We start from the raw sequence: 19,840 nt of genomic DNA, 5'->3' as shown, positions 1-19,840 counted from the left end.
CCTCAAAATTGTATATTTCCACCGTTTTAATGGGGTAATATATAAGGACTGATGAAGTGGTCTAGCTGTAATGGTTCCTTAAGTCGTAGGGGCAAAATAGGATTGTTACATACATCACATATACATACTTTTATGGTTTTAGCATGTTTTTGCATGTAAAACATACATATATCAGCAAAACTCTCATTCCTATGCACAATGGGAACCTTGAAATATGCACAAGCAATGAAGAATTCATCGATTAGCATCATCTGTGCATATGTAACAAATTAAAAACTCTGCACATCCTGCTAATGGTGGGGACATAATCCAGTTTGACATTGACATTCTTTCATTGCTGCCCATGTATGACAAATATATCGGTCATCTACCTTTCACAATTAGCAGTCATTGCTTATCTTCAGAGAAGGACAGCCATGCATGAGTAACACACATAGATTGATTATAAAAGCCACAGTAAAGCTTTCCTTAATAGTAATGGCCATATCTTGGACTATGTGTTTATTCAGTACAGTCATAGAGGCAGAGAATCCTTTATTTCAATACTATGGGCATGTATGTACAGTATATGCAAGCCAGGATAATGACATCTATGTCATGGATATAATTACTCATTTGGAGATCCAGTGTTAGTTATTATAATATAGTGTTTGTTATTTATTCAATGTAATTTAAGTTTTGTCTCCCTGTACTGTTCCTTTGTACGGCTCTGCGAAACACTTGTGGTGCCTTATAAATAAATAATAATAATTGAATCTGTCAGAACACTGGGGGTGGAGTGCAGTCTCCTTACAGGTGAACTGTGTGGGAAAGAAGGCCTCAGCTAGGGCGCTAGTGATTATATGGAAATTGTTAAGATTATTATTTGATGTTTTATTATATGGATACCTTTACCATATACTGTAATAATGATACAGGTACATTCCCTCTGTTGAACCTCACATTGATAAAGCAAATAAAATAGACAAATATATGTACCATAAAAGTTTATTTTATATTCAAATAAATTACAAAAATATATATAAAAGACAGGAATAAATTAGCATAAATATTTAAATTAATTTAACATTAACAAGAATATTTTTCAAAAATTTCATACAAAACATATCTTTAAATATCATACATTTTTATCTAAATTCTTCTATAGCACTGGAAATTACATAGAATATGGGTGAGATTTAATATGATGAGATATTCAGAAAGTGAGAGATTTGGGAAGAAATCTCCAGTTTTTTTAAAGCGGCAATCATTTACACTGCAAAACCAGTTTGATTTTGCAGTGTAAATGTTTGCCGCTTTAAAAAAACTGGAGATTTCTTCCAAAATCTCTCACTTTCTGAATATCTCATCCTATTAAATCTCACCCTATATATTTAAGAGTCCCAGCTCTCCATTGTTGGCAATGTAATGTTGGTACACCAGCTAAAATGACTTCCACAGGAACAGCCATCTATCCTGGGACACGTTTACCAGAAGTGTCCATAAAAAACTTGTAGTCCCTGTGTGATACTCAACATTGTTTATTTCATCAGTGCAAATGTTACATATATAAATATCTTTGTTCCTGATTTTTTAAAAAGTGAATATAATATGACCTCTGTTTCCAGTTTAAATAAATATTACATTAAAACATGTGCAATACATGAGCAATTTCATGTTTAATATTGCCATTAATGTGCCATTAGGCTACCCCAAGGGAACGCAAGTTATGTACTGGGACATTCCATATGGTATGTATGGAACCGGACATGGCATGTTAATGAAATATTGGCAACACATAACTGTTATTTTTCTCATTAACACAATTATAAAGACTTATTAAATATTTGTTCTTTATATAAAGCAAATATTAAATCATAATATAAAATAACAGAACATAGACATTTTTTTCTCAGTTAATGGTATATAACCATGGAAATTCAAGTCTTTTTTTTTTTTTAAATCTGTGAATCTTTAAAAAAATAAAATGTTCCTACTTTAACTGAAGTATTACAAAAATTAGCATAGTACTGGTATCCCATGACAAACAAAAAAAAAATATATCAGATATACAACCAGAAAGTAAGAGCAGCAAAATATTCAAGTACTGTAGCAGCATAGAACATATAAAATCATTCATTATTTTGTATTATAATAAAAAATTCTCACACCCTATTACATTTGGCCCCTGATATCTATCTATCTATCTATCTATCTATCTATCTATCTATCTATCTATCTATCTAGTGTATTTCTTTTTAGCCTACCCTCTCTGACTACAGTACAGTCGATAACATATGCCACACATTATTATATTCCTGAAGTACAATACATGCACCCATTTTGTAGCATACAAGTTTTTTTCAGGTCATCAAGTACCAGAACTTGTAAAAAAAGTGGTCTGAATTAATAAATTAATAAATAATGGTCATTTATCCCCATTGTATCATGAAGAATCTTTAAAATATAGTTTCCAGTTTTAGACTACAAAATAGAAATGTTCAAGGAAGTATAAATGTAACGGAGGCACTTATACAACAAATGTCCAGTTATCAGTGATTGCAGACTATCACAATGAACTTAATTGCTCTTCTGCATGTTTCTTTGGAGGTTTTTAATGCTGTTTTCAGGTTATTACAGTTCCGATGAGCGATCTTTCAGTAGAAGAGTAGGGTTTACATCTTCCAATGCAGAGTTTGAGCTAGCATTAATGCTTGTTGATTCAGTAGGCTTGCTCTTTAATACATGAAATGATGTGACTGGACAGTTTTTTACATTATGGCAGATGAGATTTTGTAAAGAAGCAGTATTCACAATGTCAAAGCCCACCTTTCCACCAAAGGTACTAGGCTTCCAGTATTCAGGAGAACAAATTGGGTTCCCCATTAGACCTTTCAGAGAAAAAGGTGCTCCAATTTCAACCATGGTCTCCCCAAATATAGCTCCTGGACGCGGCTTTTCCACCAGTAGACCTGGGTAGAATTCCATTGCGTCAATGTCTCCATAGAGCTTCTCAAGTTCAGCAGACATTTCTTTTTCACCTAAAATAAAAATATATTGTTAGAATAGAAACAAGGTACAGTATACTAGGATGGAACCTGATCCTTGCACTATTAGTGATATCCCATTGTTATTTAAAACCTATTCATGGTAATTAATACCACTTTAAGTAGTATCTGTTGCCCTGAAAACGTTTAACACTCACCAGTCTTGTAAATCTAGTTTGTCTTAAAAACCAGTGTAAGAACATGCCACACATTCTAGTTAAAGAAAATGTGTAACAAATGTAACAGGACACCTTGTGCAATGTAATACAATGCAGCACAATGTTTTAACTAGAGGGGCCCAGACACAATTGGGCAAATTTACCAAGATGGCAGTTCTGTTTCACATGGGATGTTGCTATGGGCAACCAATCAGATACTTTCTATTATCTTCTAGAAGGTGTGAAATAAATAGGAAGTAGATTCTGACTGGTTGCCCATAGCAACATCCCATGTGAAATAGAACTCCTATCTTAGTCAATTTTCCCCATTGTCTTAACACAGATTTTCCACACTCTTCTATTACAGTTTAAGGACATCCATGCTAGAGCCCAGATGTTTAAATCAAATGAACTGCGGTACTAAATTAATTCACCTGAGTTCAAGCATGGATGTCCTTAAAACCTGGACTGTAATAGCAGTAAAATCTCTGTCTTAAAATGTTGGATAAACATCTATTTTTTATTCCCTACAAATATTTTTCTTAGTTCAATCTAACAATATATTAAACAGTTTGATACTTTGTAAACATGTGGTACAGTGATACTCTTCAATCAACCTATATAAATCATAAATAGATAATTATGAAATAATTTCCTTGAAATGAATGCAAATGCCTGTACTTTGTTGTACGATTGGTAAACGCAAGGTTAATTTCTACTGGAGATGTACATTGTAATCTCTTATGCACGTCTGCGATTTCAGCATTGTTGTTTTCACTACACACTGTCACTTGTTAACATTGTTTGATAAGAACTCGGACTGCTTGTGACTTATGAAATCAAACACAAGAACACAATTAACCCTACATCGTCTCAGCCATCTCCCTAGTGCAATGAGATGAAAACATTGTAACACGTAAACATGTGAATACATTGTACATTGTAAACATGTCTCACCTGTCAGCTCCTCAAAGGATTTGAAAGGTTTTAGCATGAAATGTTTCCTGTATTGATTAAGGGACTGATATTTCATCTCCCTGCTTTGCTCTATTGAAGCTACTGCCACCCTAAATACTGCTGCTGGGAAGTTTCTGCCTCCGGCCACCTATGAAGTGAAGGGATAAAAGCGGATTAGGCATCATCTCTGCAAAGTCAGTTATTAGCATCATCCTTTATTTTGGTAAAAATAACAAGTGTAATTCTATAGTAAGTGATGTTAATGTATATATAAGCTCCAGTAAACAATATCTGCACTACATGTACAGTATAGATTGCAAGGATTATCACAAAGTTCCTTGATTTACACTGACATGTATATAAACGCAGACAGCCTAACACTTTTTGCCTTTATGCATTGGTTTCCTAACATTTTATTAAAGTGCATTACACCAGCTACAGTGTAACCGAATGTGACTCTATTACCCTTAATAGCCTAGCTGTAGTTGGCAACTGGTTTGCACTTTCCAGCATTGGTTTCTTATTCACCATATAATACATACAAGAAAAATGTGTCCTTCTGTGCTACTAAACTACTGTACCTCACTTTAAACAGACACCCGAGATAACTCATCTGTGATAAGTATGTGGGCCCTGCTTGGCATACTAACTTCTATGAAATAGGTATCGTGTAACCAACCACACTGGATAATCAAAATGCTTTAATTCTGTAATATATGATTTAAAAAAATGATATTACTGAATACATTTCTTTACAAAGAATATGGAGCCTTCAGCTATCCATTGTATACTCAAACGTGGACCAGTACTGTAGTCATAAGAGATTATTAAATGCTTACCCTTCCGGCAGTTTGCCTGGTAAAGGATTCAACCATCTGTGATATTCCATGTTCCAGAATGACAGAATTATTATAGAGAAACTGCTGAAAGTTATACTCTTTCTCCTGTATCTGGAATGCATCAGGCAGAAGAGGATGCCAATGGTACAGAGTGTTGAACTCAGCAGCAATCCGGTTCTGGTATTGGAATCTCTGGTTGAACAGCAATTCTGGGTCAAACTTCAGTTTAAAGTGATACCCACTTAGGTGTTGCACATAATCTTCAATTACAATCTTGATGGTCTCACCTTGAAAAAATATAACAACATGTTACTTTAAAATTTATATTAACTACAAGAAGTGAACAATATTGATATACAGTATATAATATTGTGATGCTATTATATGTAATTGCATTATAATACGAATTTAAAGATACTCTGAACAATAGGTTGCATTTAAAGTGGCCATTGTAAAAAACTAATTGAACTTTACATATACTGTGTACTTATATAGTGTCACAGATCACAGGTTAAACACATTAAGCACACCCTCTGTCCTTACTAATGTAACTAAAAGCATATATGGCTTCGCTGATATGTACACATGTATGCACTTAGATGGTGGTGGGTGGTATTAACTATACAGGTCCCACATGTTTCCCACATATTCCAAGAATGTCTGATTCGAACAGATAACTGCACTTGTATCAACTCGTAGCACACAGCATAAGATTGAAAAGATAGTGCTCGAAAGAATTTTATGAGACCTGTAACAACATAACAGAGCTATTATGGTGCAGTTTTCTGTACTCACCAATCAATATAAGTCTTGCCGTCTGGAATAAACGCTCATCGTCCCACTCAGGATGCTCCTGCATTAGTATGTCACAGACCCTGTTATGTTCCCTTAGCCAAATAGTAGCATACATCATCAGTCCTGGGACAAGACCAAACACCTCTTGCCCAACTGCAAACTTAAGATGTTCTGGAATGTGTGGTGGATACATCATGTCAACCCCTGAATCTTTTACTGTTGGGGGGTACATCTCATCATCAATCATCTAAAATAAAGAAAGAGTATGTATATAATATACAGTATGTAGTTGTAGAAAATATATATGAAATACTGTAATATTTTACCAATACAAATGAATTGACATTATTCACAATTTGAGATTTCAAATATATAATAATATATCCACCTGGTATTTTAATTTTCCATTTTTCTTTAGACGTAACTTATGTTGTCTGTCTAAGCTTTCTCCATAGACATGATTTAAATCAACCTGATAAAAAATAATACAAGAAACAGTTATTGGTTATGCTGCAAAGACATAGAGTAGTTTTACTTAAGAGTCTACAAACTTATAAGGGTTAAATATAAGAGGTGTACTTACCCCATGCCCTAGTGCTTTAGTGAAGGCGGCTCCTCTTTTGGTGTCAGTTTTAAAGAACTGGTGCGTAAAGTGTTGTGCAAAGAAAGCAAACATGACATTAGATCCTTGTGGGTCAGGAATGAACTTTCTTCTGACTAAGAACTTTTCTACGATTAGATTGACATTTGGGAGCTCCTTATGTCCTGTAACACAAAGCAATGTAAAGTTATGGTATTACCTAAATATTAGGCTCAGAACTTAATATGTGCTTGAATGTAATAAACAGTATAGAAATTGGCCTTGTAAAATAGGTAAATTTAAAAGGAAGCAGGTACATAATTCACCATCCATACAAAAATAAATATCCCTGTGTGAAGAGTATATTTACTAAAGTACAGGCTTTATAGAAGTATATATGTTGCCCAAATGAACCAATTAGATTCTGGCTATTCTTTTTTAAAAGGTGCTAGATAAATGCTAAGTAAAATCTATAAAATCCGCATTTTAGTAAATATACTCCTTAGAATCTGGCCAGTTCCAAACAAAAACTTATGCCTTTAATAAATGTAAAAAGAAAAGAAACATGAAAATGAGCTCTTTATCTGTTGCCAACATGAATTTATAATGCGTTTTTCCCAATAAACCCAGAACATTTTTCTTATTACAATAAAAAAAGGGTGGCTCTTGTTTTTGGAAAAACATATTTTGTGGCTATTAATTCAAATGACATTCATTTACCAATAAAGCTGGAGAATTTGGAACCTCGGTTACCAAAATGGAGTCGAACACAGTCTGATAACAAACTAGTACAACAATTTGATTTGGTATTTCAACTATGAACATTTTAGGCAAAGTATTACCTTTAACTCCCATAGCCGTTGGGCATTCGTCTCTCACTGGTGGCAGTGACCGAGTATAGTATGAAAGGTTGGAGTATGCTTCCCAGCTTTTGTAGTCATAGTGGCTGTTGTATGTTGGGGGGCTATCGATCAGATGTGACCTTGCTGTAAAAGTAAATGAAAACATAAAATATATTTTTGAGTCATGAAAATGACACTGTGTCCTTAAAAGTACACATTTTCTATTAATTTTATCTATCATTTCATCTATCAACTTCAATACATGTGCAGAACTAAAATGACCTTGTTGTAAATAGAATGTAGTTAACTAAAGTTATTACCTAAAAAAATTAGACCATTTTATATATGCTATAAGAAAACTAGGTAGATAATGTAACTGAACACCCCACAGCATTATACAAATATGGATCTATACAAATTATAGTGAGAAAGATATCTAAACAACAGAAGTGTCCTTGTATCTTTTCTGAAGCATGCTTTCAATCCCTTATCATTCATAATGCTGATAGCAGTTCTAAAATGCATGTAAATAGACAGAAACAGAGTATTAAACATCACCATGCACCATGCTGCTTGTACATAACAGAAGGCAATCACTGCATATACTTCTGCCATTGTATACAGCTGACAAAACGTTGCATGGTTATTGTGCCTTTCAAATGTAAAAAAACCACAGGTGTGAATTGCTTTACACATGATAGGCTTATCTCATGCTTTTATCTATAGCATTGCAAGGAATTTCCTGTGACTCTATTTGCATGAACAGAAATTGGACTATTTGTATTACAAGTGAACAATGATATACCATCACAGTACTCACATGTTAGCACATATTGCATGATTTTATCCCGCAAGAATGAAATATTATTGATTATGTTCCAGATGCCTTTGAAGTGAGTCAGAATGTAGTGCACAGAGTTGGGTGAGGGCTTCAAGGTGATTCTCAACCATGTTAAAAATTCAGCTGCGTGGAGAAAAGATAATAAAATAAAGATTTGTCTCTCTTTACGCAGTGACACAGAGGAAGAGGAGGCTTGTGCTGAAACACTTACGGCTGGTACAGTTCTCTCCATAGTATCCTGTCCTTGTGCAGTCACATTCATAGCGCTCCTGGCCCACCGTCATACACACACCGCGGTTCTGGCATGGGTTAGAGCAGCATGGATTTGCTAGAAAAAAATGAAATCAAATAAAAACGTTAAATGATGTAAAACCACTTATTCAAAAGTAATCTATTTTAGAATGATGTCAAATATATTGAATTTTAGATTTTATCTTCAAGTCTTCAACTGTTTTACAAGTTTGTAGTAAAGGTAATAAAAATTGAAAGTAATACAGAAAAATTGTTGTAGCCCTCATTCTTATTTCCTCACTGCAACAGTTCACCTATAATAAAACAGTTCATTTTTGCTCCACTGAAGAAAGCAGCCATACCTGCATAGGAGGAGAGCAGGAGTGAGCAGAGCACAATGCCGTGTATGATCATCCCAGTGCTGAGTGCCTGTGCTCTGTGTGCAGACTGCTGATCTGTTGGTGGCTGCTGAGTGGTGGCTGCTGTGGTTCTCACTGACCTCTCTGTACTCTCACTGCAGCAGTTCTCTGAGCAGCCAGAGCCTGGCTGCTGTCTTATAGGGAATCCCGCCCACATCACTACGTGCACAGGGCTTACCTCATCTCATCAGTGAGTGTGTGTGTGTGTGTGTGTGTGTGAGGAAAGTGAGAGGGTTTAGGAAGGGGGGGTCAGACGCTTCGTGACGAGGGTCACGGAAAACTCTTTTAAGCTTACAGTAATACCGAGATGATTACAATACCTAGCATTTACATCCCTGAATGTGCAAGATGATTTATTATTTTATTTTAAATGTAAAATTGTTCAAATGTTATTTTTGGTATATAATAATGTTAACCTATGTATATATTAGCCTTTTCCTGTATCTTCCTTTACATTATTTTATTTCATGTGTGTTTTTACACTATTAACCCCTTCACTGCTGAGTGGTTTTTCTCCCTTGTGCTGAGGAGATTTATTCATTTTTTTCACATGGTAACGTGCACCTCCTCCCTCCGAAGGCTTGGGGGCTTAATCAGACATTTGCGCAAATATATGTAACCAATATCTATTAATTGTATTGTCACGTAGGGTTTTAGACTAGTTACTGAAGCCAGGACTCATTTTTCATTTGACCGATTCCTGACAAATTGAGGGTGGGCGCTGATGTCATATGGCGTCAGCCGCCCTCCCTGAGCAGGCAGGGGCCCATCTGCTTTCCGCCCAGCATTTCTATGGGCACACATATCGTGTTTGTGGGCACACCCATGAAACACTGGGTGCCCTCCCCAGAATGCCCCCTTGCTTGTCAATCAGGCAGCGTGCACCTCAACGAATGAAATATACGCATTAGGCAATGGTGGTGGGGATTTGCACATGTGCGTTATCATGCATGCGCAGATCCCAACCATCAGGAACAGGGCAGGTTTGGACCTGTGTGATCTGAATCGGACCCTATGTATTTTTCTCGCACACAACATTCCAACATTAATCATCAATAGTAATGTTTTTACTATTTGTTCAATTATACCTTGGGGTTTTTTCCGGAGAACTCCGAGAAAACATTGTATTTTCAGAAAATGACATTATTTGTTTTACTTATTATAACTTGTCAAAAATGTTTGTAACCTAAATGGCCAAAAGAAGTGATTTTTACTACAATGTAAAAGAAAAAGAACCAAAATCAAATGTAATTTATTTTCATCTCTTAAAATACCCTAAATACATACTTTGTGGTTCTCATTTCAACAATAAACCATCTTTCCAAAATAGTAAAAAGCAAGATATTATGGGTGAAATTTAATAGGATGGGAGATTCAGAAAGTGAAAGATTTGGTAAGAAATATCCAGTTTTTTTAAAGCGGCAATCATTTACACTTCAAAATTAAAATGGTTTTGCAGTGTAAATGATTGCCGCTTTAGAAATCTGGAGATTTCTTACCAAATCTCTCACTTTCTGAATCTCTCATCCTAATAAATTTCACCCTATGTGTATTTTTGACAAAAAAAAATCCTCTCTCAATGTAAATGTGTAGGAAAAATATGGCACTTCTACAGTACCTACTATTTTAAAACTGAAACAAACTAACCCGTTAAGGGTCAGCAACAAGGTTTTACTATTCAATTGGCATCCTTGTGGCACCCTTAACCCCTAAGGACTAATTAAACAATTGGACTGGAAAATATCTCTTTTTTTTATTTAACACCACAAGGTTTTTAACCAGCTGCCTGGAGGCTGGCTATCACAAAATTAAGGATAACTTTGTGAGTGTTGAACTTCTAAAGGTGCATGTACACTTGACTTTTTTGCCCAGCTTGTATGCAGAGGGACTATGCGAAAATCGCTCAGTGCATACACACAGAGCGATTTCACCTGGCCCAGCGATTTTCACAGTGGGTGGATGGCTTTCCATAACAGGACACTATGGAAAGCCATTCACTTGTCTTGTAATAGCAGTGGCAGCCAGTGATGATGCTGGAGTGGGTCACACACACTGGGCGATTTGGAGCTGAAAGCAGCTCAGAACCCCAAAAGCAAGCTGCTTTCAGCTCAAAATCGCCCAGTGTGTATGGGACTTAAAACACCACCTCCACAGTTTCAGCTGAGGAAAGTTGGTATTGTGTGGGTGGTGGGAGCAGTAAACTAAAATTATGCCTGGGGTGACGAAAACCCTTGCACCGGCCCGCACAAATTACACTAACTCCATTAGATCTTTTCATCTCTCTTTCTCTCATTTATGTGAACTGTACACTGATGATTTTTACTGATATGGTTATCTTTAAAATATGTAACTTAAAGAGTTATGTATTCATTTATTTTTAGTCATTTTCAATGTATTGTGTATTTGTGAATTATTATACAAAGCATATGCTTAATTTTAACACATTGTTGTCATTAGTAATAATTTTATAAGAATTCATTGGTAGTGTTTGTACATGTGGTCTCATTTATTGATATACATTTCCTATACTGTTTCAGGTAATATCCTTCATGTGATGAGCACAGGTACAGTACAATAGTAATGCGTTATGTGTTAAAATCATAAAAACGACTGTACACTTTATTATTACATTTTATACCATCACCACAGTATATTGCACATTTACAGATTAAAAGCTGATTAAATTAGTGATTAACTTTTAATAATATGTGGGGGGCATTTTCCTTTTTTCCCCATAAAAATGGGTAAAGTAGACACATTTCTACATTTTGATAGGTATTTTTTATTTCCCTACTGTATTTTAGGCATCATTTTGATTTTTAACCTCTACTTTACTGCAACTATTAAAAAATGACCTAGTAAAGAAATTTCACATTATAGTAAAACATAGAATTCATTGTAATCTAGCGGCAGGGAAGTGTTAGGAAGTCCTGACCATATATAGAGCGTGATTTATTACCCAAGTAACATCTGTATTTACAGTACATGTCAGGAAGCTATTTCATCATACAACTGTCTGCTAAGCTCTACATTGTGCAGCACAGTTTTCACAAGAAGTAAAATCATACTGGATGCTCTCATCCTATTAAATTTCACCCTATGTGTATTTTTGACAAAAAAAAATCTTTCTCAATGTAAATGTGTAGGAATTATATGGCACTTCTACACAGATGCGTATCTCTGGGAGGCAATGGAGTCATCTGCCGCCGGGCACCTCTCCTCCCCTGCAAAGTTAATTGAAAGGCTTCAATATTGCTTCTAAAGCTGCCCCCCCCTCCTAACAGGACCATAGACTTCACACATTCTTTATTTTAAACATAATACTATTATATATATATATATATATATATATATATATATATATATCTATATATCTATATATATATATATACATATATATATATATATATATAGACATTGGATGGGCTCTGCACACACTAAATTAACTGATAATAAATAGTGGAGATTTGGTTCATGAATTGATCAATGCATTTAAGCCTGCAGCCCCCGTCAAGGGACCCCACTGTTCTGCAGGACAGTGGGGTCCCTTGACGGGGGCTGCAGGCTTAAATGCATTGATCAATTCATTAACCAAATCTCCACTATTTATTATCAGTTAATTTAGTGTGTGCAGAGCCCATCCAATGTCTGTTTAAACAATGTGGTCACAAGCCATAGGGCACCCCAAAACTAGGAAAGGTGAGTGCCGATGTTAAGTGTATATATTATATATATATATATATATATATATATATATATATATACTTATATTTATATAAGGTGGTGGTGGGGGGGTGCACTAATATTTTTCTTGCCTCCGGGCACCTGGGATGAACTTACGCCACTGCTTCTACAGGACCTACTATTTTAAAAATAAAATAACATAACACATTAAGGGGCAGAAACAAGGTTTCCTATTCACATGAAAGAATACAAAAACATTAACATGATGTTGTACGTACAGTAATAGAACTACTGCACACTGTTATAGTAAATATCTGTTATTCAATTAGGGATAATGTATATCTCAGTGTAATATATGGGTGTGGTCAAATCTCTTACATACAGTACCTAAGGGGCTGCAAGGTAAAATGCTTGTGGTGTAGGTTGCCCTCCCAATAGTGCATAGCTGACATCACCTGTACATTGCTTACTTACTGTGCATGCAGCATAACAATAGTGCATGCAGTGCATTACAGTGTATGCAGCATAACACTTAATGGTTTAAATTCAGGGATGTATGAGAGATGAGGTTGTGTGAGCAGTCTTCCACTGGGCCCCCTTCTCTAGCCACTGGCACACGTGTCATATTCCCGTCATTTATCGTGTATCCATAAATAAAAAGGAAAATGGCTGCTGTGCCATTTTCCTGGTTATTTGTATAGCACTGCTGACCCTGTATATATATACTGTAGTGCCAGCTGTCCATTCAGGCACAACATTGTCAATACATTTGGGGGGCTTTAGTTAAACTGTAACATTTGACTTGCAATATACATACTGTAACTCATTCTAGTTTATTGTTTGTTTGTTTTTCTTAGACATCTTTTGATAAAGAGTAGCATGCTATTTCCTGGAACAATCGTAATTCCAAATACTATTATTAAAACAAAATCCCAGAATGCTAAGGGAAAGTGTGACAATAGCAGGATGCACAATAATGTGGTATAATTGCCTTATAATTTCACTGCTGACATCAGTTTTTGAGGTCATAGGAACTGATTCAAGGTAAACTCATATAAAATGATACGTTTATAGTTATGAGAGAAACTCACATAAAGTGACATCAGTTACATAATGTATTTTCTTACAACCAAGACAATACAAACATATAGTAGTTATGTAAAAATGTCTACTTTTCTTTGAATGCCTGTTTATGAATATTAATTGGAATAATAATGTGAACAGTATACAGAATGATTTCTGACTTATGTGCATAATGCAATACCGGTGTTTTGCAGAATCCATGGTAGTACTTATTCAAAAGGACTAATTGTCTAAAGCCTACCGTACTTACATTTTTAAGATGCACAGCACCTATTGACCATGAAAGATTGAAAGGGGGCATGGCCAGCAGCTCGTAGAGCACCAGGCTTTGGCCCCACAGTGAAGAGAACAGAGATGTGACCCAAAACTGAAGTACTATCCTGCGACCATGCCCCCTTTATGTGCGGACATGCCTCTCCCATCTGAGGCCATACCCCCATTCTCCTTATTGTCTGTATAATACAGTATATCATGACCAAGATGTTCTGCAGCAGGTGCATGGATGAGAGAGAGAGCACAGCTCCTCTTCCTCTGTGTCCTCCTCCCCCACCACCAGAACACAGCAGCAGCTGAGCACATCTCATGGACTCAGGGCCAGATTCTCTAAGCTTCAAACGTGATAAAATTGAGAGTGATAAACAGCCAGCCAATCAGCTCCTACCTGCCATGTCACAGACTATGTTTGAAAAATGTCAGACATGAGCTGATTGGCTGGCTGTTTATCACTCTCCATTTTATCACTTTTGAAGTTTAGAGAATCTGGCCCTCAATCCGTTACCAGGTCGGCTGCTAATAGCCTGCTGATGGGTGGCATGTAAGTCAGTCTGACTCATTGTAATGCCTCCAGTAAAGTAAATGGACCCCAGTACCTTAGACCTGATACCACAGTTAGCTCTGCCACTGTTATTAATTTATAATTGTATTGTTTCATCTCTGAAAAGCGCGGAAGACACCTTGAGATGCAATATAAATTGTGGGCCAGATGGATCAAGCTTAAAAATGTAGTAAAGTGGAGAGTGATAAACAACCAGCCACAGCTCCTACATGTCCTTTATGAAACCCAGCCTGTATCATGGCTGTTTGAATCTGATTGGCTGGTTGTTTATCACTCCCCATTTTATCACATTTTAAAGCTTGAAACATCTGGCCCTAAATATTATACAATTTTTGTAACACAGAGTATGTGTATACATTAGAATTATTATTTATTATATTATTTTACTTGGAAGACGTGTACATTAAAATGGCCACCATAATGAAATACAAAGGCTGATTGAAAAGTAATGAGAATGATTGTTTTTAATCAGAATCAGTTGACTCCACAGAATCTGAACATTTATCTTTTTCACAGTAGCGTAAATGTTTTGCAGTGTTTCAGCAACGATTCAAAGATGTGCAGTATGTGCAGAGTGTTTAGTAATATCACTTTTTATAGAGTTGCAGCTACAGTACGGCATTTTTCACTTCATCATCTGTTGAGAACATCTTTCCTCACAGTTTTTTTTTCAGAATTGGGAATGCCCAGAAATCACAGAGCACTGAATCCTTGCTATATGGAGGGTTTCCCAGCACTGTACCATTAATTTCAGTCAGAGTTGCCAAAACAACAGCAGCAACATGTGGTCGGCATTGTCTTTGAGAAAAAACCCCACAGGTGTGGTCTTTTCTTCCTCCTGGCTCAATGCAAATGGGTTTTTAGGACTTTTGCATAGTAGTCACTATTGTCTGTCCATGGGGAATACAGTGCTGTAAGATCATGCCATGCGCATCAAAGATCAGCAACGAAATCACACAAAATTGTTTTGGTGAAGGTGAACTTGTGTGTTTGCATGCACTAGACTATTATTTGTATTCTGGATCATAATGACAAATGAATGATTAGTCTAACGTCACAATCAATATCATGGAATCAGGTATCCCCTCTGACATTCAATGTCACAATTTGCTGAACCCATTTGAATGAGATGCCAAGTGGAGCTGAAAGTTCTCCTAAAGTTATCCTTCTCTCATCTTAAATTATCTCTGAGGCTTTGCCAATGTTGACATCTAAGGAATGTTTTTTGATAGCCCAGGATTTTCAACCGTAGAATTACAAAGTATAAATGACCTGAAATTCTTTGACACTAGGGAATTTTCAAAGGACCTGCCAATGCCCAATTCAAATGTATTTAATATATGTTGTATTACCAGGGCAGGAGGTGCTCCCCTAAATCAGAAAGTAAACATTAGTGTACTGGAGAAAAAACAAAGACTCTTGCTAGGGGGCACTATTAACCAATGTATGTACAGTAAGTGGTAATTAGTAAATAAAATGTTACTTTTATTTGTATTCTTTTAAAATATGATTGTGTATAAAATTAGATAATAATCAGAAAAACACATTTAAATATTTAGGTTCTAATAACACCGAACTTTGACCCATATTTGATTCTGTAATTTGACTGATCTACGTATCCCTGCTGATGGTGAGCTCCACAGGAACTGGGTGCGCAGCTGCATTACCATGGGAACACCCATGGAACAATGGGCATTCCCAAGGTCACTTCCCCTGGCCTGCTGCCCCACGCCCGCAGTCTTGTTTGCGTGTGTGACAAAGCCCCTGGAGGGGCGACGTGCGATGGTGTACCTGGACTCTGGACTTGCCGACTTCAGATCTTCACGGCTTCTTCTCGGAAGAACCTGTGGCAGGGGATGGCACAACCCAAGGAGAACCCCCAGAAGCGACACTACTACAATTTAGCAGTGACAAATATTTATTTAACGAAACACCTGTGCTAGTCACTGCGATGCATTTGTACACATATGCAGAAATCAATAAGAAAGAGGTGCAGCATGTAAACATTTACTTTAAGGCATTAGACACTCAATAATCACAAATACATTTAAAGAAAACCATATCAGAGAAAGCAATATTACGTCACTAAAAACACTGTACTGTACATGTGTCACGGTAACACCAAATGTCCGCCAGGTGGCGCTTCACACCCTGTGGATGCTGAACTACAGTCTCTGCCTTAAGCAAAAGTCATTGACTCAGAAATGGTCCCGCGAAGGAGGATCCTCACGAATAAAGAGTTAGGCCCTATCTTAGTGTGCACACTAACTTATTAAAAAAACGGACAAAGGTGAACAGTCCTCTCTCTCCAGAGGGACAGGCGAGCCCCCGTTCCCTGGGGTGGCTCCCTGTAGGGAATACAGCGAACAGTTTGTAGGGGTCAGTAGCCACAGGATGTTCTGGTACAACCACATTTATCACTGTCCTGCTCAATAGCAAACAGCTCAGTCCCTGGAGCAGGGGATAGTACCCGTGTTATTAGATAGGTGGCCTGGGTATGGAGGGGCCTCTCCAGTGGCTCTCCTCACTGGTAACGGGGGGTAACTGGGGATTGCTGTGACAGTATAGCGTGGGTCAGACTGAGGCTAATGATGCTCTGTACTAAGGAGCAATCTGTGGGATTGACTTAATAGGGATAGTCTCTGGCGTGGTGCAGACCAATCGTTGGGGCATAGGGCACCCCGGTACCTTAAAAGCAGCTGCAGGTGCCGGCTCCGGCCGGAAGCGACTCCCGCTGTGCGGCTCCTGGCCTGGCTCCTCCTCCGGCGTTGGCAACCTCCTCTGGCAGCATTCTCCCTGGCTTCACAGCTGGCACCCTGCAGGGCCTCCCTCTTGCATTCTCTGTGTGGCCAGCACTGGCTGGACATCACTCCCCAGTGGTAGCTGTCTCTCCCTGCTCTGGGCGGCAGCTCCTTTGATCCCTGTCTCCTCTCTCTGTGCAGCTGTCAATCACTGCCATGTGCTGCGGCTGTGAGCGGCTCCTCTCTGGTCTCTCCCGGCTGCTGTATTACTCTCTCCTGCCCAGGTGCCAGAGGTCACTGTCAGCGGGTCCCGTCTCTCTGCTGCATGGGTCTTTTAGTCTGCACTCAGTCTCTCAGCTCCTGCACGTGCCAGACCTTTCTCTTCCTTCCAAGCTGCTGGGATCACCTCTGACCTCTCTCTTCCTGTCACACTCTGCTGATGCTCCTCACTAGAGTGCTCCCCCCTCAGGAATGCAGGTAGGGACAGATACAGCAGGGTCCTAGCTCCTGCTTTGGCTGTTTAACCCTTCCTGTCCTGGACAGTGGACAGGGGTCTTCTTAGGCAGCGTTGGCTGCCAATGTTTAGGTCCTTTGGGGCACAGGGGCACACCAGAGGTACCCTGGAGTGGGGTACTACATGCCACCCCGCTGGAAATTTGCCTGTCCTCAGGCAAACAACAGGGGCATTAAGTCCTTTCAATGTCCATGACACCACATTGAACCAATGAAAGAAAACAGATGCAAACAATTATACATTACATGACAAATACACGTTAATACCTTTCTGCTGCCACCTGGCTATCTAAAGTGGGCTCCCTGGGTCAACCATCCCTCCGCCATAGGACTCCCATCCCTCTGCGGTCCAGGTGCTTCAATGATGAGCATGGATGTCGCCCACTCTCACAGTGCGACTGGCACTAAACACGTCTCGCCTCTTGGTCTCGCCTCTTGGACCTCTGTATCGCCTGTTGTATCCTGAAGACAAACTCTTCTCCAGAGATGGTCATATATTCACTGTTTGTCACAGGTCTCACTTCGGTGAAACAGGTCTCGGCCTTCTCAGCTGTCTTTGCGATTTCCATAGTGGCCTTTGCTTTGGGCGGTGGTATAGTTGCCTTTGGGCTTTCAAGTTCCAATGGCTCCATTTTCTTTGCCACGGTCATGTGGGCCACAACTTCGAGGCATCTCTTCCGTTCAGCGTTACTGGCATCTGTCTGCTGGAGGCTTGCTGTCTGGTCACCCGAATTTACCATTCTTGGGGTGTACTCCTTGTCGGTTCCTGGCCTCACTTCTTTAGGCTGAGCTTCGGCCTTCTCAGCTTTCCTTGAGGTTTCCACAGAGCCATTAGGTTGAGACGGTGGCCTAGTGGGTTCTGGAGGACACTGCAGTCTAATGGCATTTTCATGGCACTGTTGCACTGCCTCATTCTGACTCCGTACGTCTGTTCTCTCATTGATCTCCAGCCGTCCCTTTCTCATTGAGCCTTTAGGTTCTGGTGATCGTGGCATCTGGTCAGGCCGGGGGTGATTACTGATGGGCCGGTCAATCTCGCTACAAACATCCTGCAACCTTCTCCTCTTCAGGTGGTGCTGACCATATGGCTGGTGCATGAAGCGTCGATGTTGACTGTGGATAGTTGCATATCTGCTGCCTCTTACTGCAGCACCACCGGGGCCTGTTACGTTGGTTGCCTTAACACCTCTCCTTCCATTGGTCACTTCAAATTCGACCCATTCTCCTTTTTCCAGGCTTCGGAAGTATTTGTTCCTAGGGGTCTTCTGGATACCGGTATAGTGCACGTATACGGTTCTCCTATTGTCTGCCCTTATGAAGCCATAGCCACGTGCTACACTGAACCACGATACTTGGCCGGTCAAGTTTCTTGTTCTGACTTGCCGCTCCTCAGTGTCAGGTGGTATTCTTGCCGTGGTCTGACTTTGCATGAGTTCTCGCTGACCTAGTAGTGGGTCTCTTCCCGAGGGTCGGTCCTCCTCGTCGAATTGACCGGTAGAGCGTCTTCCCGTTTCTCTATACATACTCCTCCGAGGTCGGCCTCCTCTCTCCCTTCGTGGACGCCATTTCTGGTGTCTGGATTCGCTCTGTTCCAGTCTTTGCCCCATTCGGGCGAGATCTAAGGCCAGTTCTTTGAGCTTACTGTTAATGGCGGACAATGGGTCTGGGCCTACTGGTGATTGCGCCTCTTGAAGTACTGTTCTCTTCTTTACACTACCAGGTCCCTGGCGTTTGGCTTCCCAGTGATCCTCCGTCTCTTCTTCTTCCACCGTAGCTCCTTCTTCTGGCTCTTCATTCTGGACTTTTTCCAACACCTGTAGTGCCGATTCCTTTAGCTCCTCAAATGTGCAGCCTTGTTCTTGCCGCTTTATCATTCGGAGCTGGGCGCGGGTGGTCTCTTCTCTTGCCCCTTCTACGAAGAGGTCTATCAGCATTTCCTCCGCTAGTGGTACTTCTCTCGGGTCTGCGGCTTGTACTGCCTTCATGGCCTCGTGTAATGCCAGTGCGAAATCACGCAGTGATTCTCCCTGTTTCTGCTTCCTGGCATATAACCTGCTCTTCAGCACTGGCACGGTTTTGGCATCGAAGATCTTTGCCAGTTTTTTCAATATCTTGTCCGCCGTCTCCTTGTCGCCTTCTGACCATGATTTGACTTCTCTCAGGGCGGACCCTCTCAGTTGCGCCAGCAATATTTCTTTGCTTTGTTCTTCGTTCAGTTGGTATAGGGTGAACGTCGAATTCATGCGGTCCTTGAATGCCTTAAAAGTGCTTGTGCCTTTCGTCCGCGTATCTCCCG

General features: G+C 39.1%; 1 protein-coding gene across 1 annotated transcript; it reads right to left on the bottom strand.

Moving 5' to 3' along the window:
- Positions 1–1,123: 1,123 nt before the first annotated feature.
- PTGS2 (prostaglandin-endoperoxide synthase 2) lies at positions 1,124–8,874 on the bottom strand. Its single transcript, XM_083156748.1, has 10 exons — positions 8,632–8,874; positions 8,250–8,366; positions 8,018–8,161; positions 7,198–7,341; positions 6,359–6,540; positions 6,164–6,247; positions 5,776–6,022; positions 4,981–5,267; positions 4,142–4,289; positions 1,124–3,020 (listed from the first exon to the last, which is right to left on the bottom strand). The coding sequence occupies exons 1-10, from the start codon at positions 8,843–8,845 to the stop codon at positions 2,614–2,616; spliced, it is 1,974 nt and encodes a 657-aa protein (XP_083012874.1). The 5' UTR covers positions 8,846–8,874; the 3' UTR covers positions 1,124–2,613.
- Positions 8,875–19,840: the final 10,966 nt, after the last annotated feature.

This window comes from Crinia signifera, chromosome 8, assembly GCF_055691185.1.
Source record: "Crinia signifera chromosome 8, ASM5569118v1, whole genome shotgun sequence".
NCBI lineage: Eukaryota > Metazoa > Chordata > Amphibia > Anura > Myobatrachidae > Crinia > Crinia signifera.
Note: the sequence above shows the minus strand (reverse complement) of the source record. Positions and strands in the feature narration are given on the sequence as shown.

Bases quoted from the DNA above. Each gene is read 5' to 3' on its own strand.
- PTGS2 (XM_083156748.1), bottom strand. From the start codon at position 8,845: ATGTGGGCGGGATTCCCTATAAGACAGCAGCCAGGCTCTGGCTGCTCA. The intron at 8,367-8,631 runs GTATGGCTGCTT...ATTTTTTTCTAG, and splicing joins CCTGCTCTCCTCCTATGCAG to CAAATCCATGCTGCTCTAAC. The intron at 8,162-8,249 runs GTAAGTGTTTCA...TTCTCCACGCAG, and splicing joins TGGAGAGAACTGTACCAGCC to CTGAATTTTTAACATGGTTG.